Here is a 25,591-nt window from a genome sequence, read left to right on the forward strand (position 1 = left end):
ATTACAGCTGTGACAGCATTTGTGACTTAAAACTGTTTTCAGATTGTTTATGGTGAAATAGAACGGTTTTGACTGAAATTTCGACATTTGCGGCTGCCCTGAGAATTTTCGTGTGATTGTGTTTCATCTCACACCTCTACAATGGGTTTAATGGTGCACTGGAACAATCCTTCCTAAAATGCATTAAACTTTCGTTTACAAAGACGTGAAACTCACCGAGTGGTCAGGGGTGTTCACTGATATGCTCACACAAAAATCGCTGCAAAAGACGCATTCCAACAGGTTTTATCGTAGTTTTTACCAACTCCATTGACTAGTATTAGATGTCCTGTGAGGTACGGTATTCCACGGTTATCTAAGCGGAAGAATGTACGGGTGTGAGGCGTTTGGAAAAATAGGTCCACAAGTTAACAACGAATGGTAAAACACCTGTTGGAAAGCATCTTTTGCAGCGATTTTTGTGTGAGCATATCAGTGAACACCCCTGACCACTCGGTGATTTTCACGTCTTTGTAAACGAAAGTTTAATGCATTTTAGGAAGGATTGTTCCAGTGCACCATTAAACCCATTGTAGAGGTGTGAGATGAAACACAAACACGCAAAAATTCTCAGGGCAGCCACAAATGTCGAAATTTCAGTCAAAACCGTTCTATTTCACCATAAACAATCTGAAAACAGGGCTTTTAGTCTAAAATACTGAACTTGTCCTTTAAAAAGCTTTAATTCATGAAAGAGTTGTATGATGCACAGCAGACAACTGACTTTTTCACTTTGTTTTTTTTATCCAGGCCTTTGGAATAGAGTGGACTTAAACAAGTCACAGGAAAAAATTATCTTATCTGAAATGAAACAGATTAATGAGTTGGAGTCTAGGAGACAATTTAATGAAGAAGAATCCAATACAATTTTGCATTAGGTCATTCATCAAGAATGCAGATCTTAACATTTATTGACATGTACCCACACCTTCCTATCAGAACACATTAACACTGGATCTCATTACACTGTACCCCTGATATTGGTTAGAGGACACAATACAGAATATGTCAACATCTCAATATTTTATTGCATTATATTTTATTAATTTTTACATTAAACACAAGCAAGATGCAAGCTACTTCACCGACAGTCGGCACTGAACAGGCACAGATGAGTCTACAAACAAATATGATGATTTAGCTAGATTGTTCAACTTGTTGTTAAAAAATGCACCTATTATACATCCACCAAATACTTTTGCTTTTAATGCGCTTAATCCCTTGTCTCAGGCCATTCAGAAATACCAATTTGTTGGCAAAATCCAATTAAACGCCACATTTTTCAGCAAAGTCCTCTAAGTGCACAGATGAAAAATGGATGAACGACGGCACAAGTAGTTTTTTACCTGGTGTAAGAAGGTTTGCTGAATATATTTGGACGTTGGCTGATTTTTTTGAGCCTTTTACCTTTTTTAAATAGTGGTTTTTGTATGTACTTGGGGTTTTGCAGCGAAAAACAGACACATTTGTAAAATACCAATAAAATGACTAAAGTGATATTTCATTTACTGAATAACCTTGTCATTGCCATTAAATTGAAATTACTGAACTTAAACATAAGAGCCTGATAAAACAAATCTTATGTACAAATATGCAAGCACTTTGAGGGTTTTTCATTTGATGTCTTCATATAGACTACTAATATAAATAAATAACTTGAATATACTATAAGTTGCTTTCAATAAGAAAGTCCCAAATGCAAATACCTATAATCTGAGCAGTTTTTTCATTCTCAGAGAAGAAATATATTTTTGACCATATGTGATCGACTCTGAATCACAAAACCAGTCATATAGTACAGGTATATTTGTAGCAATAGACAACAATACATTGTATGGGTCACAATTATTGAATTTTTTTAGAATATTAAGTAAAGATCATGTTTCATGAAGAGATTTAGTAAATTTCCTACCATAAATATATCACAAATGTTGTTGTCATTAATAATGTGTGTTGCTAAGGACAACTTTAAAAGGGATTTTGTCAATATTTATAATTTTTTCACCTTCAGGATATTGTCCTATCCTAACAAATTGTCCTATCAGTTCAAAAAACTGACCCCATATGATCATGTTGACAAACTTTTTTGTAAAAGGGAAACCTTCCAATAGAGGTAGCCTTGTAACAGAAAATTCCCGTAATGTGGTGCAAACGTAGATTAATATTGACGTAAATTGTGTACATAAACTCTCTACCTCAGGCATTAAACCAATTTTTTGAGAGCAACAGAAAATCTTTAAAGGAACAGACAGCATATTCAACTTTAATTATACTCATGATTCGTTGTGACACAAATATCAGTGAGTCTCAGAGTCACACTGCTTCAGGTCGCTGCTCTGTCTTCTCCAAGCATCTGACAAATATATCAAGACTAAATTCATGTTCTGTGCTGAACCCATGTCTCGGGAGTCACAGATCTAAAACAAAAAAAATGTTAGGCAGTGATATTACCATGACTGATCTACATCTGCTTTTAAAATGTACAATAATAAGGAACATTGTTAGGTCAGAATAAATTGTATGAAAGATAGAATGAGAATTTAGAGAACAGATGGAGTAGGATGCACATATCAGTTACTGAATGACTATAGAAAGAAAGAAGAGGTCTTAGGGAAAATGAAGAGAAGGAAATAATTACTGGTATAATTGCAGTTAACAGATCATGTGGGAACAGAACCTTTCTGTTAAATCAGTGCTGCCAATTTACCAGTAAGAGAGGTTGTAAGATTACCAGTAATTTACTGGCAAGCACCATGTGTGAACAGAGAATAGGATTACCGGCATTTAGAACGGACCACGTCAGAATGTGACAGCTTCAGGCCAATCATATTGTTGTTTAATGGGTGATGGGAGATCAGATATAATAATGTCTTCATGTTCTGCTTGTTCTAACTCTAGCCACGGGTTTTGGGTGGTATCATATCTTAAGTAGGCCAATCATGACGTTTTTAAACAGATGATGTGCTTACCTCCGCACTGTTTACAGACGTTACACGTGCACACTGCTTAAAGTTGAGCACACATGAAGTTAACGTCCACATTAAACAAGGTAAAATAAAGTCATAATTAACTACAGCTGCCATTTTGGTCTAATTGTCTTGTGAAGACACATATATACACTCTAAAAACAAACGGTGCTATATTGCACTAAAAATGGTTCTTCTATGGTTACGATCCAAAGCAACAGTTTTGGTGCTATATAGCACCGTTTGTTTTTTTAATATGTATCAATACACAATTCCTGACAGTGTATAATAATTTTTTTATTATTATTATTTTTAATATGACCAAGAACTGTATAGGCATCAATATGCAACTCATGACATAGGCTGAAACGATTTGAAAAAAAAAAATTTAAGACAAATTTGAAAGAAACAACACAACACCTTCGGCTGCATACAAAACATATTAAGAGTCCGTCTGACGAGTCACAGAAAGTGAAAGAAGTGAACACAAACAAAGTTAAGAAAATAACTTCTTAAAGCATGCATTAAATTCATCCATTTAAAAAAAATATATATATATATACAGTATATATATGTTTTTAGCTTAATCTTAGTGTTGAATACACATTTTTTGAAGAGATAACTTGGAAGAAGGCTGAGTGTCCCCCTGAGGCATTTTTTTCTATCATTTTAAATCTAAAATTGCCATTGGAGTAGTAACAATACAGAGCACACCTGTCTTGCTTGCTGTATTTTTGTTGGATGGTAATTGGTAAATAACATCAAGCAAAAGACAGTACAGAAAGAGCACAATAGACTGGAAAAGGCTTGTGTTTGAAAAAACTGAAAATAAATATGTCTTTATGTAGGCTATTTCCCGTGTGCGGGCATTCACACTCCAGTAAGAGGTTGATCAACCAAAAGTTCCTGGTTTCACTGAAGGTAAGTTAACCCAGATTTCTGGAATACACCCCTGGAAAAGGCTCCTGGCAACAATGACTGCAATAAAGAGGTTATTCAACACTCATAACAAAAAAAAAAAAAAAAAAGCACGCTTTGAAAGCACTTAATAGAATACTGACTGCTGTAAGTGCAACACAGAGTTGAAACAGGGACACCCTACATTTTATCACTTTTTTAACCTTATGTAGATGCTGGCCAGGTGTGATGAGACCACTTACGAACATTGGACAAATTAAACAGGTTACTACCACCTGCACTATCAGACAAAAGGTACAAGAAGGTACAAAAGTTGTCACTGGGGCAATACTTTTTCAAAACGTACACCTTTGTACATAAAAGGTGCTTATTAGTACCTCAAAGGTACATATTTTACCTGTACCAAAAATGATACATGCTACCGTAGGACTTTTTCAAAAGCTACTGTACTGTCCAAGTGACAACTTTTGTTGAGATGAATCAGCACAAACAAAAAGTGTTGACTAATCTGTTAACCTGACTAATGCAATAATTTACTTGCAGTCCTTAATAGACAAAAAATCTGGTTAATGGTTACATATTATGCTTGATTTATTTCAGATTTCTGAGAGAAGTTAATACACAAAGTATATAAAGTATAAAACACATTTGTGCTGAATCTAAGTGCTGACCATATAGATGACAGCAGAAACACAACATGAAACTTCCCCTCAGGCACCTCTTGTCCATCGATCCGTCACTGACATTTGAAATTCTATCGCAACCCTATTTAAAGCATGCATGTCTATTCCTCTGTGTGCATTGTGTTATCTGAGAAGTTCACATACTGTAGGTGTTGATGAGAACATTGATGCTGGATGGTTCAGACATTTTAAGTGGAAGTGTAAATTATCAGGGTTAAAATATGAAAATTATAAGTTGGCCATCCACAACTAAAGCATTAACAAAACCAATGGCATTAGCTGGAACAGACCTGTTTGTCCAACCAATGGAAGACAGGAGCGTTCAGGAAATCCAGTGTTTTTTCCACAATACTAGCACCACATTCAATATTAATAGGTTTAAAATGGGCTGATTCAGCTTGTACAATGTTTTAGTAAACCATTCCTCCTGAAACCTCTTAGAAATGACAATGAATTTTTGCTGTTCATCAAAGGGCAGAATGATGACGGCATTACATGACAGCATTGGGCAAGGTCAACCTGTCATACCCTGTCCACCGCCTTAGGCCTCTGTCACAACTCATCACAGCATTTTTATATACCATCACTTTCACATCCTGTAAAATGTGATATGCACGAATGCGGTCTTCCTTCAAGCACTGCTGTGGGCAGGTCTAACAAAATCAACCTGGAGAATTTTTTTCTCAGTACTGAAATCAAATTTGCTTCTCAAATGAAACTGCTAAAAATTGTTCTGAAGGTCTAAAGCAATAAAAAAAAAGGTTTTAATAAAAGCAATGTGTTTAAGCTGGCTTCTTACAGTTAAAGTACTGCAGCTTTTAGATTATGGCAGAGCACCTGGTTTATTGCTTTTATTAGAGTATGGTGCCCTCTACCGTTTAACAGTGTGCTTAACAAGAAAAGAGTTGCCTCTCTCTTCCCATTATTTATTCATTTGGCACATTTGTTTATAAGAATTTCAAAGCAAAGACAGGGTGTTAATAAGACCCAAGGTTACAGTATGCATATTTGATATTTTCTACAGTACCTACCTACAAAGTAAATATGGAATTTGTTTTAGGTTTACTGTATCAATAATCTAGTTTTATCATAGCACTGCAATGATTTTAAAATATTAAAAGTCAACTTCTGAAACTTAAAATGTTCCTGGTTTTTCTTTGCAATAGTAGTAAATGTTGAAGAAATGCTGAATCTATGGTAAAGCAAATGACCCGGGGATTAATGCCTTCCGGTTAGTTTTTTAAACTGGGGGCCAGGGCCCCCAGGGGGGCTGTGAGATGGTGCCAGGGGGGCCCCAGTTTTATGACATTTTATGAAATACATTAATTTATCATGAATTCTGTGTAATTAAACCTAAAAAAATAAGGCTACTAACCAAAAGCACTACTTTTTTGTATAATTTAATGTGTTTTTTTTTTTATTAAAACGTTGAGTTTTAGAACAGTTTTTTGTCGCAAATTTTCTTTGGGGGGCCGCAAAGGAATGCACCGTACACAAGGGGGGCCACACGCTAAAAAAGTTTGGGAACCACTGCTTTAGGGAACATCTGTTATTATCTTCACATCATCAACCTTTGAAAATTTCACAGCTTCTTTAAAACTTGTAATACCCCTATTGAGACTGTTACGTTAAACAGCAGGTAAACAGTGTAAGCTCTTTTGATATGAAAGTTGTCCTTAGATAAAAGCTTTTTGGGTCTTTGAATCATGACCTCATCCTGTTGCCTGATATCAAAACACTATTAAAAGACAATGGATGCATACAGGACATAAAAGACATGTAAAAAAGGATTTTATTTTATCTGATTATTATCAATAATCACTTGAATCACTTAATATGTCATTCACATTTCTTTGAAACTGTTCATGTTAGCATATGCAGATTTAGCAATTATTAAAGGGGACAGAGAATGAAAAACCATTTTTACCTTGTCTTTGTTGAATAATGGTAGTCTACCCACATTCATGAACATACAAAAAGTGCTAAACATGCTTAACATCTAAGTCTCATAGAAATTCCTCTTTTGGAAATGTCAGCCAGAAAACGGCCCAATCTGAAAAACTGATGCTTATGACATCACAGGCATCTCACTGCCCCTCCACTTTAAAATAATTGGCTACATTTTTTGAGCGGCAGCAAAGTCAGCCAATCAGTAATGAGATTGCAAGTTAAGCCAGTAGGGGGAGCCAAATAGGTGCAAAACCACTTGTTTAAAATCCCCCACCCTAATAGAGCTATCTGAGAGATGTTTTTAGGAAGCTTCTAAGGCATTACAGACCCAAACAAAACGTTTTTGTCTACATGTCACATCACAGAACAAGGATAAATACCCCGTTCAATCATTCTATGTCACCTTTAAAAGGGGCGTTCAATATTTTCCCTTAGAAAAAAATCACAAAAAAATAAAAGTATTGTTTTAAATTTTTGGAATCATGTAAGACATATAAGTTGTGTTAAAAGTATGTTTAATAATACACAGAAATATGTTTTACTTACTGAATAAATCATCGCTAATTGACAATAGCACATCTCTACAATGTCATCTGTAATGAAATGATGCTGCATTCACACGAGTAGGTGTCACTAAATTCCAAGATATTTAACATGACAAAATGGGATTGGAGGACCTTTAAAATCAATACACAATGGCATGTTAGAGAGAAATACCCTACGATACAAGTTTGTCTTCATCTAAAATTACACTTTTGATGTTACCGGACATCAAATCTTTCAAGTCACAAAATTCCTAACCACTGGTAGGCAAGTCTGTGGCACACTGCAGAGAATCAGGTGTCACCCAGGTCCTAATGGTGAGCTTTGCTGTATTCTTGCACTGGGTTGTGAGTAGTCATGGCTATGACTGCAGGAATTTCGGTATCACGAGGGAGATCTTAAAAAAGGTGGTAGGAATTTCTCAATGTCATCACCTCCAGTAAAATAGTCTTTGTCAAGAATGCCTGGAGTGGTGTGGATGGAGGAGGACATCTGCACAAATTCAAACCGAACACAGCCTTGCCTTACACACTTTCTGCATCCAATCTGAGGTGTCCCAGTGATAGCCTGTTTGACAAACATATTCAATTCACATTAACTAACATTAACAAGAATTCATAAATGTTGAAAAACTATGTTGTCCATTGTTCATGTTAGTTAAAGCATTCACTAATGTTTACTAATACAACCTTATTGTAAAGTGTTACCGAAAACATATACTGATATAAGAAATGTATACCTTGTAATGCACTGTAAGTCACTTTGGATAAAAACATCGGCAAAATGCATAAATGTAAATGTAAATTAAACACCACCAACTGTGGGTTACATTGCAAAACAGAAATAATAAATGTGTAAGCAGGTCTTCTGAAACCACCAACATGACATGAAACATAACTTACCTCATGTTCACATGTTCATCTTCTCACCATTTTAATCTATTTTCTGACAGGGTGCATCAATCTGGAACCTTGTAAAGATAAAGAAAATCAGTCATTTAATTATATCAAACATTTATTTATTTATTTATTATTAAACTTACACTGTAAAAAAAACCCGTAGAAATTACAATGTTATTGCAGCTGGATTGCCTGTAATTTACCGTAGATTTACATTTATGTTATTTACTGGCAAGAGTTTGTTCAAAGTTAAATAAAATTTAAATATTAACAAGTCTTTATCTTAACAGAATAAAACTATACAATAACAGCCTCATGCAAAGCATTCTGGGAACCAGAAATCATCATCAACCTTTTTCTGTTTTTTGCTTCAGATTTTGTTTCCCAGAATGTTTTGCTTGATGCTGTTTTTTTAGTTTTACTCTGTAAAGACAAAGACTTGTAATAGTTTAATGTTCATTTAACTTTGAACAAAATATTGCCAGTTAAAAACATAATTTTAAATCTACGGTAAATTACCGGCAAAACAGCTGCAATTTCTACGGAATTTTTTTACAGTGTACCGTTGTCATTTGTGATGTCTGATTCAAGGGAAGACACAGACCGCATCTCTCTACTATCATGCAAACAGGAAATAATGTCATCCTTCACTGCCAAGCAAGGAAATTATGAAAGAATTAACATTCAATTCAATTTTTTATTTTATTTTATTTATATAGCGCTTTTCACAATTGTTTAATTGTTTCAAAGCAGCTTTACATTAATAGATGCAGGAGAAAACACAGAAAAATCGTAAACATAAGCAGCAGAATACAGCGGCTAAGATTAACCGTACTAGCGAGCGTATAGTAATAATGTAAAGTATAGAAAAGGGTGCTAAGTTAAGCAAATGTCAGATGACTCCCCAGGGGTTGAAAAAACCCCTAGAAGAAAAACCCTGAGGGAAAAGTCCTAGGAGGGAAAAAAACCTTGGGAGAGAGCCATACATAGCTGATTCTATAGCTAATATATTAAATAATATGTACGATTTTATACAATTCTATGGGAATTAAAACATATAAAATGTAAATAGCATCTGTGTAAAAGCAATAACAACCAAGTTCACCGACTAAACAATTAACAACTGTTTAATGTCCTCTAACTCAGTGGTTTTCAACTCCAGTCCTCGGGCTCCCAGAAAATTTTAGATGTCTCCTTATATGAAACACCTGAATCCACTCATCCGGCTCCTGACAGAATGTATTGCTGCGTCCGAAACCGCCGACTACATACTATATAGTACGCGAAAAGCAGTAGGCGAGGCGAGTAGTATGTCCGAATACATAGTATTCGAAAAACAGTATGCGAAAAGTACCCAGATGACCTACTGCTTCCGGTTAGATTTTGCAGTGTGCATACGATGGACGCTTCACTATCCCATGATGCCCCGGACGAGGAGTTATCCAAAGAAGAAGAAGAGGCACGCGGCTGTTTTCGCGCTGAAATGACATGACGTGATGACGACGTATGTCACGTGATGTAGCAACATGGCGGATGTAGTACGTCCGAATCTCATTCATACTACCCGGATTCATACTATCCAGTACCTACTGTTTTAACGCCAAGTAAGTAGGTACTTCATCTAATTCAGTACCTACTATACAGTATGCGGTTTCGGAGGCAGCCTTTGAAACGTTCCTTAATTAACACACTAACAAGCTGATGAACTGAACCAGGTGTTTTATATATGGAGACATCTAAAATGTCCTGGGAGGGGGGGCCCGAGGACTGGAGTTGAAAACCACTGCTCTAACTAATGGTGCAGATTTTACTTACCATCATCCTCTTTTGCCTGATGTATGGAGTAATTTTGTGAGTTATGATGGAAAGCTTTAATACGTGGTATGTTAGGAGCTACACTGCTCACAGCTAGAGTTTTCTTCAGATCAATGAGTGGATCTGGCATATAACTGCTAAAGTCAAAAGTTGAATTTTGGTTGTTTCTGCACTCTCCAGGAACACTGGGTGTGTAGGAGACGGGTCGCACCGGGACCTGTGGTGGGATGTCCACACAGGATCTTTTTCGAGTTTGGTTGTTATCATCGGACCTCTGAATGTAAGAATCAACAGCTTTGTACTTGTCAGGAGATTGAAGTCTTTTGGCAGGGTTGCAAGCTCCTTTCCACACTACTAGGAGAAGCAGTATTAAAGCAAAAATCGCAGTAAGGAACGCCAGCGTTCCGAGTAATTCTCCGAGCCGAGAGTTCCAGGACGTAGATGTGATGAAGTTCTTCACCTCAATGTCTGTCTCACAAAGTCTTCCAGCGAAGCCTGCCGGGCAGGAGCAGTTAAAAGATCCATGGATGTTGATACATCGGCCATTGTTGAAGCAAGGCATGTCCACACATTCGTCGACATCGATCACACACCTAAAAACAAAACTGCTAGAAGAAATGCCACTATATATCTAAGAAAATACAGAAAATATAAACAACAGACCTTTCTCCTTTGAAACCCTGCTTACACTCACAGATTGGTCCATCAAGACTGTCTATACACAGACCACCATTCTGGCAAGGGTTTTCTTTGCAGTATGGTGCAATATGGCACCTGCAGTCACATAGAGAGCACTACGTATAAATTTGCTCCATTAACAAATTAATTTAATATAAATAGAATGGAAATATAATTTTTTTTAATGCAATACCTTTGACCTGAATACTGGCGCCTGCATTTACAGTAGTAGTCCAGGTTATTTTGAATGCAGGTTCCTCCATACAGGCAGGGGTTGGAGTCACAAGGGCTGATATTAACCTCACATTGAGTCCCAGAAAATAATATGCTACATTTACAGAAATATCCTGCAAGGGAATATCAATGATTTTAGCAACAACATATAGTAATATAACAGAAAAATGTAAATGTATTGAATACACAGTGGTCACAATGTCTGGACTTTAACTATTGTAATGATTTTTTTATGTCTACAGCATCAATGTAAACACATCATATTAATAAAATATATGTGAAGCTGAATCTACCTCCGTTCTGCCTCTTTATGCAGCTCCCTCCATTGAGGCAAGGGTTACTGGAGCAGTCAGAAGATGAGAAGACACAACCTGGAGACACCCCCACCATGTTTTCAATGGAAACCCCAGATGGACCACTGGAGTTCAAAGCCAGTCTCTGTCCATTGAACACCACAGAGTCCATGCAGCCCTGTAGGCCATTTGAGTCAGGCAAACCAAGCCCGAGTCTGGCACTGAGAAGATGAGCGTATCCTCCCAGAACAACCTGGTTACCCAGGCTGAGGCAGTGCAGGGGGCCGGGAGCGATACCTGATGCAGAATGGAGCTTATCCAGAACCAGTCTGGCATAGTTGCGCTTTACCTCAAGTTCTGCTACATGCCACTGTCCGTCATTCACTGGGATACTGTGCACAGAAACTGTAACGAGACCCAAGCCGCAGTCAAATTGGAACTGCAGTCTACCTCCCACTATCTGAAGAAGACACAGAATACATTTAGGTGAGAAATAAGACAGCATCCAATAGTCTTTATTTTGATTCTTATCATACCTGTAAAATGCTGTGGCTTCTTCCTCTGGTAAACATCACTGTTCCTTCTCTTGAGAGAGTTTTTAATTTTAGCGTGAGCTTCAGTTCTCTCCTGCTTTCTCTTATTTGATAATTAATGTAGCTGTTTTCAGTAAATGTCATTGAAGATCCTCCTTAAAACATAGAAAAATTACTACAGTGCAACATTCAAGTAAAGATTACTTATGTCTATTTTAATCACTTTTATAAACTACACTATCTAACGGCAAGTTGTGTTATTGTCACAAAATATTTGATACATTTATTTGTGTTATTGACACGATTTTCCGCAGAATGTCTTTTTGTGTCACCCAGCACGAATTTCTATAAATATTTTGTTTCGTGTCTGTGGCACGACTTCTTTATTGTGTCATTTTATATATTCTTCTTATTGTTTTTTAAATCATTTTCGCTTGGGGTTGTTATTTTATGCATTGGTTTCTACATGTTTTTCTTCGCTTTAAAAAGTATTCTCACCTGGAGTTGGGTTTGGGTTAGGATGTCACAGAACCCCAACCCCAAGCGACAATGGTAAAAAAATAGGAAAAAACAAAAACAAAACAAAATATAAAAGTCGTGCCACAGACACGAAAAACAATTTATAGAAATTTGTGCTGGGTGACACGAAAAATACATTCTTGCTCCAGTGGCACGAAAAACAGTGGAAAATCGTGTCAAGAACACGAATACATTAATAAAATATTTCATGATTATAACACGAATTTCCGTGAGATTGGGTTGTTTATGAAACGGTTAGCTCTCATAGTGTGAGTATGGGTAGTGTGTGTGAAATTCGGATGCTATGTTGATACATCATTTTGCATATCACCATAACAACAAGTTAGGCTTTAAAAGGAATGTGCAATTTAACTTCAAGAAATAGCTGTTATTCTTAAATTTTATATATTTAAATTTAAATAGAGCCACGCAATCATTTTCCAACATTTTTATAAATAACCACACCTCTCCTTTCTTTTTCTTTGGGTGAGTCCTCTCCCGGGGGCTCACAGGATAGTAAAGTGTCCATCGAATGCACACTTCAGATTCTTGCTGGAGGTGTGTCGTCTACTGTTTTTCCAAAACTATGAATTCGAACATACTACTTAAATCGCCTACTGATTTTCAATTACTAGACTGTAAAAAAAAATTTGTTGGTTTAACTTAAAAAAGTTAGTTACCTCGGTACCTTAAAATTTTGAGTTAATTCAACTTAAAAATATTAGTTAACTTAAACTAGTTGTGTAAAAATTGTTGCGTCAACTAATATTTAATATTATAAAATATTTTAAAGCAACCGGGTAATTTGTTTTTTTTCAGTTGAAACTACTTTCTTTACAGTTTATAGTATGGAAGTGAACTTTAAAAAAATATTTTTGCAAGTTAAGCTGTAATATATACATTTAGTTGAATCAACTTGGATATACAAGTCATTTTTAACTGTATTGACTAGTGATGAGTGGCTGTAAGTTATAATTTTAAGTTGACTGACAACTTAAACCTAAACAGCAACTCATCACTTGTCAAGGTAGTTAAAATGTCCTCTGTGGCTACACGAGAATTCGTACATATTTTACAAGTTGGCTAATTCGGATTAATTCATACAACCACATTCGTAAGTTTTTGTACAATTTGCCTTGACCCCTGTGACGTTGGGGTTAGGTGTGGGGTGAGGCGTTTGGTTTTATTGTTGTTTTTCATGAGAATCGTAAGTTTTTGCACTATTAACTTCGTATGAATTCATACAAATTAACCAACTCGTTAAATATGTACAAATTCTAGTGAGTTCAAGCTGGTAAATCCTAGTCGATAAAACTTAAAAATGTAAGTGCAAAACGTTTTTTTTTTTTACATAGTAGACAATTTTTGGACGCAGCATCTGTCGCCGCATGTTCACAATCTGTTCACAGGTTCATTGATACATATTATTTGCTTTAACATTTGTATTGTGAGGTTTTAATAAAGCAATAAGGTACTCGAGGCTAGTTAAGTGTTGTATTCACGACTGCGGATACAACTCTGGTACCTTTGGTTTTACAGTAATTATTTTGGCAGAAATGATGGCTCCCATTATAAATTTTACAAAAAAAAAAAAATGGGCCTGTGAACCTGTGATGATAAGTCCATTATATGAGACTATTAACAGAAGGACATTAAAGCATTAAAAGTGATGTTTACAGTTACCTGAGCATTTGCCTTCGGCATCACCTGTGCATATGCAGCTGTGCTCATCTTCTCCAACACCAGATACACACTCATTGCCCCCAGGACATGGTTTATTTAAACAGCTTGTTTTATGCTTAAAGCACTTTTTATCTGAAATAAGCATTATATAAAATCTAAGTAAGCTGAAGAGTCATACCTAACAAAAGTATAAAAGGTAGCATAGTATACCTGTGCACAGACATTCAGCTGTGATGTTGTGTCTGGGTATGACATAGCTCACTGTGGCAGTGCTGTATGTAGCCATGCTGGTCTGATCAAGCAAAACCACACGCCTACATTTGCCATCAGGAAAATTCAATCTCAGGACCCTCAGCACACACACTCCTGTCATCTTTCTTATAGCTTCTCTGGAAGAGTTGAGCTTCTGAACGAGGGCTTCAAGTGAGCTGGTACCCGACCTTCTCAATTTCTCGAAAAACAAAAGAACATCCAAGCCGCCGCTGGTTTGTGCAGGCTGAAGACTGATTAACTGAACATCTCCCCTGTGGACTCCTGCGAGGCTATGGACCGCCCTTTGAAAGCTCTTCCAGTGGTCTTGGATGAAAACTTCAGCAGTGACGCCAGCAAAGCGCACAGACACAGAGCTGTCCAGCATCTGCGGGGTGACCTGCCGCACACGCACTGTGACTCTGGCCAAAGACGAGAAACGGCCATCGCTGACTGAAACATTGAGTTGGTAATGACCCACATCCAGGCCTCTACGGGCCAACAATCTACCGTCGGTGGCTCCCACAGTGAACAAGCTGCTTGACTGCGGCTCCAGACTGAACGTGAGAGTGTCATATTTATCTTTATCTGTGGCATGGACCCTTCCCAGAATGCCCTCTGAGTACTCGTCTTCCTGGACCATGATGAAAACATCCAGAGGAGTCACAGATGGTGGATACACACTCGCCTGAACTACAAGCATGTTGACAGCTGCCACTGATTTCAGTGGGGGACTTCCATTGTCAGACACCTGAAATGAAAAAAACAAAAACATGCAATTGTAATATGTTTCTATTTATTTATTTATTTTTCATTTACAGTTTTCTACTTAAAAACACAATACATTAAGTAAAAAATCTTCTAGGAAAATATTATATCTTTAAAATTGACTGAGTAGATAATGAGACTATAGCCTGGATTTCACAGACAAAAATCAGATACAATATGTAAGATAGAAAAGTAGGGTATTTATTTGCTTGTCATGACAGTTGTTTAACACAAGAGGGAGCTTTTAACCATTAAATCTTGCATACCATGTCTTCCAGAGACACCTACTTTTTGGTATCATCAAAGGAGTTGTAAACTGCATCTGTTATTTTATCAAATGCAGTTCCTGTGTTTATACACATTATTAAACCAAACTGAGTTCTAACCTGCACTTGTAATACATGGTGACCCTTTCTTAGTTGTCCACTTGTCTTAATCACACCCTGCTGGTCAATACTGAAAGGGCTCGTCTGGTCACCCTTCACAATACAAAATGAGAAAGGAGGCCCATTGTGGGGAGAATCATTGTCTGTCACATTGAGTAATAGTACAGTGGCCCCTGTGGGTAGATTCTCCTATATATGAAAGAAACAGACATTAGATTATAGCATCTCATTGCATTATCAAGCAATAAGTGAGGGATGAAAAAGAGAGGGGGGTCTTGCCTGTATGATGATACTGTAGTTATTCTGAGAAAAGACAGGAGGATTATCATTCGCATCAGACACGACTATCTTGATAGTAGCACTGCAGGATTTGATGGGATTTCCATTGTCGGAGGCCAGCACAGTCAACATGTAACTCGCTATCTGATTTAACCAAAAGAACAGGTGAATAAACACATTCAGGAGTCACCCATAGCTTTTTTAGGAATTAAGGAATTGCAATGATTATCTTAAACCAGCCAGTGGTGGATCTCTAGACCATTTCAACTGGGAGGGCCAATCTGGGGCCAGTTGTACTGCTAGACGGGCCAGTTACATTTAGACCTTATTCTTGTCATATCTCAAGATTTTCAAGAAATAAAATCTTAGTATTTTTGTCTTGTTTTCAGTAAGAATATCTAAAAATTAATCTAGTAATAAGTCTAGGTTTTAGACCAAATGTATCAAATGTAAGTGATTTTGTGCATAAAACAAGCAAAAAATCTGCCAATGGGGTAAGAAAAAAAATGTTGAACATTTTTCTTTAACCCTAAATACATGTTTTATGCATAAAATCACTTAAATTAAAAAAAAAACTTAAAAAATAGACTTATTTTCTTGGGTCATTTTGCTCATCAATATTTTTACTGAAAACAAGACAAAAATACTAAGATTTTTTTTTCTTGAAAATAATTTTTTGCAGTGTGCACTAAAGGCATTAACAGGCCAAATACCATGTTTATGCTACTGTCTTATTAAGGGTATAAAAAACTACGATCGCAAAATATTTGTAAAAATAATTTCACACCCCACATTAAGGGGGGCCACAAGGGGGTCCAAGCTTGTTGTCACATGGGCATTGGCCCCCGCTGGCCCCTCCCTAGAACTGCCACTGAAACCAGCCTATAGTGTTTTGCTGTTTAAACTGGTCTTCCAGCCTGGTCAAGCTTTAGCCACCAGGGGTCTCATTTATAAAACTGTGCGTAGGATCCCTACTAAAGTTTACGTGCACCTAAAAGCCAAAAAATGGAGTATGCCAAAAAATGTAGACCTATACAATAAAGCAATGTTCCCTTTATAAATCACAGATCACCTGCAAGTGTGTGTACTTGAATCATCCTTAGATACCACCCTAAGAGCCCATTCTCCCGTCAAGTTTGTTTTTATAATAGATCACAACCTTTGCGTGGGAACTGGCGTACGCACGTTGCTGGCAGTATGTTGTGCATACGCACGCTTTATAAATGAGACCCCTAATCTCTAAAACCCTTTAAACCTTTAAAACAGACCAGCCTACATACATATTACTGAGACACCAAAAGGTTGTTTTTTCATCAGGGTAGCAGGTATAATTTAAAAAGTTTTACCTTTTCTCTGTCCAACTGCTGGGTGACTCTTAGTTCACCGCTGTCTGCATCTATGACGAATGGACACATCTCGTTGTTGTCTTTAATGGAATAGCGGATTCGGTTGTTTGAAGGTCCATCAAAATCATTGGCTAGTACCTAAAGACATTTGATAAGACATATACAATATTTTATCTGTCCTTGCATAACTATACAGTATGTTGTAGCAGACTTTGTTTTTTATTTTTGTGGTGCTTGGCGCCATGATGTTAGGGTGTTAAAGGTGGTTGCCAGGGCATTTTCATGCAGTTGCTACTGTAGCCCCCCCCCCCCCCCTTCAACGTTTGTAATAAAGTTACACTGTAAAAAAAATCTTGTTGCTTTAAAGGTGACATAGAATGATTGAACTGAGTATTTTTTGTTTGGGTCTGTAATGCCTTAGAAGCTTCCTAAAAACCTCTCTCAGATAGCTCTATTAGGGTGGGGGATTTTAAACAAGTGGTTTTGCACCTATTTGGCTCCCCCTACTGGCTTAACTTGCAATCTCATTACTGATTGGCTGACTTTGCTGCCACTCAAAAAATGTAGCCAATTATTTTAAAGTGGAGGGGCAGTGAGATGCCAGTGATGTCATAAGCATCAGTTTTTCAGATTGGGCTGTTTTCTGGCTGACATTTCTAAAAGAGGAATTTCTATGAGACTGAGATGTTTAGCACTTTTTGTATGTTTGTGAATGTGGGTAGACTACCATTAATCAACAAAGACAAGGTAAAAATGGTTTTTCATTCTCTGTCCCCTTTAAGGTTGACTGTACTTAAACTTTTGAATAGTGATGAGTTGCTATACAAAATCAAGTTGAAATTGCATAAATGGATAGTTCACCCAAAAATGAAAAATCATCAAAACAAAGAAATTTATACAGGTTTGTAACAACATGAGAAAAAGGAAGCGACGACAGAATTTTCATTTTTGGGTGAACTATATAATAATAATTGATTACACTGTCAGAAAAAAATGGTAAAAAACCATGTCCCTATAGCTGTCACTGGGGTGGTACTTTTTCATAGTACACAAAACAAAAGTACACCTTTGCACCATATGGTACCTCAGACGTGTATATTGGTACCAATTGTATACATATCCAAAACTAAATGGTAAATATTAGGACATTTTTAAAAGGGCACTGCCCCAGTGACAGCTTGGGACCCTTTTTGGACCATTTTATCTGAACATCTCATTATGTTCATAGCTCACATCATGCATAGTTTGAAAGAAATTATCTTATTTTTAATCTTTGACATGAGCTTACTTAGTCAATATTATAAATATCAAGTTGTATTTTCACACAATAGTCTTTACATTATGTAGGATGATTTTATATAAAAAACAGCAAATCACAAAAAAAGTTGGGCGCTCACAGACTGGGACACACATAGTAAAACATTTACCATCAACACAGTGCTGCCTGGCCCGGTGTCCTCACTGACTGTACTCGAATAGATGTTCTGGCTGAACTCAGGGCTGTTGTCATTGACATCGAGAAGATGAACAGTAACAGTAGCCATATCACTGAGAGATTGTTTTCCTCTGGAGATAGCCATCACTGTCAGGTAGTGCTGTGGAGAAACCTCATAATCCAGCGGCCCCATCACAAAGATGTCACCTGCAACACAAACATTCACAAGAGTCCCCGAAAGGCAAACTGAAGTCTTTTTAGTAGTCTTCTAGACTGTCAAAGTAAAAAATGTGTGTGTATGTCTCACCTGTCTGTGAGTTAATGCTGAAAGCTCCATTCTCGTTGCCGCTGGTGATATAGTAGGATATCACATTGGTCTTGGATATCAATTCTCCATCCCTGCTTGCAGCAAATACATTTAGAAGCTTAGTGCCTATCGCAACATCCTCAGGAACAGTGGAAATATAGTTCCTGTGTTCGAACGCCGGTGGATGGTCATTAGCATTTAGCACGGTCACCAGCACAGACGTGAGAGAGGAGAGCCTATGGGGAGAACCGTGGTCTGTAGCTCGTACCCTCAAAACATGATTGGCCGCCTTCTGTCTGTCCAGAGTCCTTTCTAAACTAATAATCCCTGAACTCCCCTCAATATAAAACAGACCACCGGCTGAGTCTTCAAACGAGTAACGGATTTTTCCATTTATCCCTGCAGAGGAACAAACAAACATGAAGAGAATTTACTTGTTTGGGGTCTGATAAAATCTGCAGAAGTGTGGTAGGTGAAAGAGGTCTTTTTTAGTTTTGGTAAGGGCAAGTTGTCCGTATGTGTAACCGGTTTTACTCACACCCGCCCTAATCGAGACTCGAACCGGCGATCGGTCAGGCATTCGAGCACTCTAACAAGAATATACTGTATATTATATCAGCTTTATACTATATCAGCGATAAAATAAAAAAAACTTAAACGTGATACAGCTAAAGTTATAGGATCCAATCGAAAATCTGCAGATCATGTATTGATATGGAAGTTTATCCGGAGCCTTTGCGTTGTGTTCAATGTTATACAGTAGGACAGGTGCTAAACTGATATATGTGTGTGCGTGCATGTGTATATACAGCAATTTTTAGCTAAGGCTGGAAAGAAAAGTTGAACAAATTAACTAAATGAGTCCCGCGTAAACCTCAAGTCTGCTTTATATTCCAGTTACAGTAAGACAGGTTGCCTGAAATATGATCTAATTGCCTTTTGGTGCCTTAATTTGCTGTTTATACACAAATGCCTGTGATGCTTGTTTATATGCTCATTAGTGCAATGAGAGTGAAACTAGCTGCTCGTGTTGACAGTCCAGTCTAATTGCCTCCGACTAATAATGCCTCTGAAATTCCTATGATGACAGTATTGGAGTAAATTAGAATTAATCACTCCACAATCTCTTCTCCAATCAGCAAATACTCATAAAAAATCCTGTTGATGTTAATTTCTGTCTGGGCATTAAATAGAGCTCATGAGTGAGAAAAATGAAGCAGTAATTATAAGACATCCACCCAAGCAGTTGTTTATTTTAGTGATTAGTGCCTATAATAATGTTTGCAAAACAGATGATCGCCCACATGAGTATAAGTGTTGTACTGGAAGCAGTAGAGTATGATATGTGTGTTCATAACAGGACTACCGCAAGGTTCTGTTCTAGGCCCTTTGTTGTTTGCAATCTACACGCTAAACCTTAACAATATTATTAGAAAGCATGGGATTCGTTTCCAATTCTACGCTGATGACACAGTAATATGTTTAATCAAGACCAAATACATTTTTTTAAGTCATCCAAGCTGACAGACTGTGTAAAAGACATAAATATTGGATGACCAGTCATTTTCTACTATTCAATTCAGATAAGACAGAGATGCTACTTGTTGGACCAAAAACCTGTAAACTTGTTAGCATACAATTTGCAACTAGAAAGATGTACTCCTACCTCATCCAAAAAAGTTTATCTACACAAAATTACTGTGCAAACCACTGTGAGAAAGTAATTGTTACCTTCACAGGGAGCCAAGACAATCACACGTAATGGGAAAAGATTTAGTCAATTGTTTTGCAAACGGGAAAAATAACATGAGAGAAGAAATGCCTCACAGAGCAAAAGATGGCACAGGCTAATAACCACAGATGCAGCAACTACTTTAATCACGACACGCTGCTGGAGACGTCTGTTTACAGCTGCTGTGCTACTGTACTGTAAATCTATCTACAATCAAAGAAACCAAGACAGAAATCCTCAGAATTGTACAAAAAGAACTGTAATGCATTCTAGCGTTGACACTGGAAAACAAGTTGTTCATACCAGCGTCTCCATCAAAGGCCTGTAGTCGTGCCACGTACGTCCCAGGTTGTGTATTCTCAAAAACGCTCACATGGTGTGGGTCAGATGTGAATTTGGGGGCATTGTCATTAACATCACTGATCATGATGACCACATCGGCTCGGCAGAAGTGACCGCCTCTATCCACTGCATGCACAGTTAGGTTGTACACATCTGTCATCTCTCTGTCAAGGTTTGCCAGTGTACTGATGGCACCTTTAGAAAAAATATGTATTAATATTATATAGATTAATATGTATAAACAGAAGGATGATTTCTAACTTATCTTACATAAAACAGAGTTTTAACCCTTGTGCCTTGTTCCAATTCACTACCCTTTCGTGTTGTTAGCGGCCAAAAAAGGCCACTAAATTAAACGGCTGTAAAAATGTATCAGATTAATATTTTTTTCAAATTTTTTTGCATAAATCTGTTAATCAACCTCAGAACTGATCAAAACTACCAAATGTTTCCAAAAATTTCATGATTTTAACTCTTTAATTGCCAAGCTCATAAGTGATGCCACTGATTTGAGAAAAAAAAAAAAACACAAAATCACTGATTTTCAATATAAAAAGTGATTGTGGACTGAATTTTTTTTCACCCTTTTCACAGTCTTGGGCATGCCAAAAATTGGTAAAAACATTGGCTTTGATGCATTTTTAGTTTTTGTGCAGCATCAGATTAAATTTTTTCTCCCTCATTTATTGTTTGTGGCCATTTTTCCCCATTGACTTCCATTATAACAACATTTTTTGATTGCAGAGCCATGACACCTTATTACCATGCATTTTTGATTCTTTGTGGTTTTAGTTTTTGCAAAGAGGTAAAATTTGTCATTTTTACTGTTGATCACCATGTGGCACAATTAACCCTTTAGTAGCCTGTGCAAAAAAAAGAGCTTGAATTCTGGATTGTACATTGAGTTATATGGACTATAACAGCTTATTACACGGCTCTCTGGAATGCTTGATTCTGATTGGTCAGTTGAGACATTTGCAGGTTCGTTCTTTTCGAATAATAACCGCTCCAAAATAATAACGCATAGCCGGTACTACTTTTATGAGTAAGATCGCTCCGCGCCAATAAAGATCAATAAAGATTTGATTAAACTGTTTGTTTGGCGCCATCTTGTGACAAACACTCGACAACCACGACAAGACACAGAGAGCTTACTGAGACTGAACTTGACAAAATAGAGCATGACAGCTACGAAGCCAACACACAAAAAAATACAGAATGGGCATTAAAACTTCTCAAAGACTGGCTAAAAGAGAAAAAAATGAAGATAGACAAGTATGAAGCAGAGGATCTTAATAAGGTATTACGATCATTTTATGCATCTGTGCAAAGTTTCGCGGAAGGATAAAATTTTTTAATTTAAAACAAATATGCCAATAAAATGTTTCAAATTCATATTCATGTCCAGTTTTTTTTCTTATGTGACAAGTAGCCGTGTAATAAGCGGGATAATGTAGAGTCAGCCGGTAGTTATCGGGAAATAAGCCCCTTCAGTGTGATACAAGACCCTCCGCTTCGCGTCGGGTCCTGATCACACTGTCGGGGCTTATTTCCCGATAACTACCGGCTGCCTCTACATTATCCCTTACATATTAGAGAGAGAGAGAGAGAGAGAGAGAGAGAGAGAGAGAGAGAGAGTGTGTGTGTGTGTGTGTGTGTGTGTGTGTGTGCGTGCGTGCGTGCGGCCGGGTAATTATCACGTTGGGGGGACCAATTGTCCCCACAAAGATAGGAATACCAGTATTTTTGTGACCTTGTGGGGACATTTTGATGTCCCCATGAGGAAACAAGCTAATAAATCAAACAGAATGATGTTTCTTGAAAATCTAAGGTATCAGACAGTTTCCTGTGATGGTTGGGGTTAGGGAATGGGGCAGGTAAGGGGAATAGAATATACAGTTTGTACAGAATAAAAAGCATTACGTCTATGGAATGTCCCCCAAAAACATGGAAACCAGAATGTGCGTGCTTGCATGTGTGTGCGTCTGTGTGGAAAAATCTGTAAAAAATCTTCTCTTCATCAGATTTATTAACAACATTTATTATGAACCAAAATGCAAAAACAACTTCAAATAAACTGAACAATGAAGCAAGAGTAGAGGATGGATGGAGAACTAAACAATCAAACTAATTTTTTGGTGTGTATATGTGTACGTGTGTGTGTTCAGTCTTTTTAGCAGGACTTGCAGCATATTACTTGGTGCTCTCTGCAAGTGTGTCTACCACAACGGATACAAATGCTGACTGTTCTTTTTTTGGTTCTGTACACCACTTGCATGTTCCCCTCTTCACTCCTGAGCTGCTGGTGCCTGCTGGTGTCTGTGGATTTGTGTCTAGAGGGACAGCTACAGGAGACTAAATCCCTCTCACCAGTGCAGCACTAACTGGTGCGCGAGGGAGGTGCTCTCTCCTCAATACTAACACTAACCCTACACACACACACACACACACACACACACACACACACTCGTACACACACACACTCGTACACACACACTCGTACACACACAATGGTTTTATAGTCCATATAACTCAATGTACAGACCAGAATTTATGCTCTGTTTTTTTGCACAGGCTACTAAAGGGTTAATGGTGCCACATGGTGATCAACAGTAAAAATGACAAATTTTACCTCTTTGCAAAAGGAAAAGGCACAAAGAATCAAGAATGCATGGTAATAAGGTGTAATGGCTCAGCAATCAAAAAATGTTGTTATAATGGAAGTCAATGGGGAAAAAATGGCCACAAACAATAAATGAGGGAGAAAAAAATTTAATCTGATGCTGCACAAAAACTAAAAATGCATCAAAGCCAATGTTTTTACCAATCTTTGGCATGCCCAAGACTGTAAAAAAGGTAAAAGAAAATCCAGTCCACAGTCACGTTTTATATTGAAAATCTGTCATTTTGTGTTTTTTTTCCCCAAATCAGTGACACTACTTATAAACTTGGCAATGAAAGAGTTAAAATCATGGAATTTTTGCAAACATTTGGTAGTTTTGATCAGTACTGAGGTTGATTAACAGATTTATGCAAAAAAAATGTGAAAAAAATTTAATCCGATAAATTTTTACAGCAGTTTAATTTAGTGGCCTTTTTTGGCCGCTAACAACACGTAAGGGTAGTAAATTTGCCCACGGTATATTGTTAAGTTTTTGAAAAATTTCAAAGCATTTTCTTAAAATATGTGTAAATATAAGATTTGTCACCAAAAATCATTCCATTTGCTGAAACACAGAGAAAGTTGTGGCCAAATTAAGACAAAAAAATTGCAAAAATGGCCAAAAATGGCCCCAACAACACATAAGGGTTAAAACAGTATGCTTTATAAAACAACTTGTAAAAGCTCTATTCACATAACATTAATAATATAATGTCCAAAAGGAGATGTTGTAGTGCTTAAAGATCTGGACTTGTAACAAAAAGAGTAGATGTTTGAATCCCACAATCAGTGATCTTGCTAAAGTTTTTGCCCATTGCCCAAATAGATAAAAGCATACAATAAATTGTAATAGATTTCTTTGTTCATCTATTGCACCTGTTTTAGAATCAATTGTAAATGATTCAGCTCCATTGCTGCTCAGCTGGTATGTGATGTCTGCATTTGACTCAATATCTGCGTCAGTGGCAGAGACTTGAAGAATTTGTTGTCCGGCAGGCACGTCCTCAGAAACAGTTTCGACATACAAATTCTGTAAAACAAAATAATTTACACATTGAAAATAATACTATAGGGCCTGATGAATACATGCATTTTTACCTTCTCAAAAACAGGACTGTTGTCATTTGCATCGAGAACAGTGATCTCGACGGCAGCCTTTGTCACAAAGGTACCATCAGTGGCCGTAATGTTTAAAAGATAGAAATCTCTCTCCTCCCTGTCCAGGGTTTTCTTGACAACAACTGCCCAAACACCATCTGTATACTTCAGATCAAACAGGCCCTGTGAGTCTCCACCTGAATACATTAAAAACGCAATAATTTACTTGGCCTTGTCAGATATATGAGCATATTTAATAAGCATATTAGCAGTCCAATCATCATGCTTTTGAAGTCATTTTAAACAGCTTGGGAATTCATATTTCTAGCTGCATACAAGATACTAATCAGCTAATGTAATGAAACTGAGACCGGTCACAAGATGCTCTGGGTATCTAATCAGCATCAGACTAATACAGAATACTTATATGCATATCATAGATTATTCATAAGTTATAATTCAGCAATTGAGCATGTGAAATTAGCACTGTAATTTATTTGCTGGCTTTCTAAAGGTTAACGCACACCTTAAACTCTCATTTTTAAAAGGCTAATACATTTTTTTACAGGGAAAGTTCACCTGAAATTTTTTTTGCACAAATTTATTACATAATTCTTTAATCACATAATTTAAAGCATGATGTTTAACCTCCTAAGACCTGGTGTGTCCACATACATGGAGATCACATTTGTTGTTTGCACCATAATGTACCTGGAAGCTGTTGTACACAAACGTGGACAATTACATTGCTTCATGTTTAAAGAAAAATATTTGGTTATTATATTTATTGGTTCTTCCTAACCCCAAATAGCTGAAAGAAATCTTAAATGCAAGCCAAACCAAAGCTCACATGTATAGGTTTTGGGGGTAGGGCCATGCTTGGCTTTCCCAGAAGAAAATTTTACGAAGTGTCTATTTACACTAAGTGCAAATAATATCCCTTTTTGGGAAATGTATTTTATAGTTAAAGATGCATGGAAATCAAATGGTTTCAGGCAGGCAGTAGAGCGTATGCACTGTAAAAAGTGAAAAGTTGGTTGAAATTACTTTAATTGGTAAAAAAAGTTCTTAAAATTTCACTGAATAAACTTAAATATTTTAGGTGTTACCAGTTAAATACATTTATTTGAACCAACTTTTCACTTTTTACAGTGTGGCTTGTGGGACTGGCTTTTGACGTAATGTCTTTGGTTCAAATCTGCTTTTAGCCGCCCTCGCTCTTCTCCCTTCTTTA

The 25,591-nt window shown here is 37.0% G+C and overlaps 2 protein-coding genes across 2 annotated transcripts in view; one reads left to right on the forward strand and one right to left on the reverse strand.

The window, feature by feature from the left end:
• The window catches only part of asah1a (N-acylsphingosine amidohydrolase (acid ceramidase) 1a), a 189,895-nt gene that overhangs the window by 114,620 nt on the left and 49,684 nt on the right, over positions 1–25,591 (forward strand). The window lies entirely within an intron of this gene.
• The window catches only part of fat1b (FAT atypical cadherin 1b), a 49,451-nt gene continuing 31,352 nt past the window's right edge, over positions 7,493–25,591 (reverse strand). The window contains exons 12-29 of the mRNA XM_065271761.2: positions 24,358–24,554; positions 24,136–24,289; positions 20,559–20,792; positions 18,524–18,922; positions 18,209–18,423; positions 16,782–16,919; positions 15,436–15,579; positions 15,157–15,345; positions 13,964–14,753; positions 13,754–13,885; positions 11,555–11,706; positions 11,019–11,478; positions 10,685–10,838; positions 10,477–10,587; positions 9,814–10,406; positions 8,562–8,648; positions 8,002–8,069; positions 7,493–7,666 (exon numbers count right to left, since the gene is read on the reverse strand). Coding sequence (XP_065127833.1) covers positions 8,038–8,069; positions 8,562–8,648; positions 9,814–10,406; positions 10,477–10,587; positions 10,685–10,838; positions 11,019–11,478; positions 11,555–11,706; positions 13,754–13,885; positions 13,964–14,753; positions 15,157–15,345; positions 15,436–15,579; positions 16,782–16,919; positions 18,209–18,423; positions 18,524–18,922; positions 20,559–20,792; positions 24,136–24,289; positions 24,358–24,554 — 4,181 coding nt within the window. The 3' untranslated portion in view covers positions 7,493–7,666; positions 8,002–8,037. The remainder of the gene's footprint in view (positions 7,667–8,001; positions 8,070–8,561; positions 8,649–9,813; positions 10,407–10,476; positions 10,588–10,684; positions 10,839–11,018; positions 11,479–11,554; positions 11,707–13,753; positions 13,886–13,963; positions 14,754–15,156; positions 15,346–15,435; positions 15,580–16,781; positions 16,920–18,208; positions 18,424–18,523; positions 18,923–20,558; positions 20,793–24,135; positions 24,290–24,357; positions 24,555–25,591) is intronic.

The sequence above is a fragment of the Paramisgurnus dabryanus genome, chromosome 16 (genome assembly GCF_030506205.2).
Source record: "Paramisgurnus dabryanus chromosome 16, PD_genome_1.1, whole genome shotgun sequence".
In the NCBI taxonomy this organism is placed as follows: domain Eukaryota; kingdom Metazoa; phylum Chordata; class Actinopteri; order Cypriniformes; family Cobitidae; genus Paramisgurnus; species Paramisgurnus dabryanus.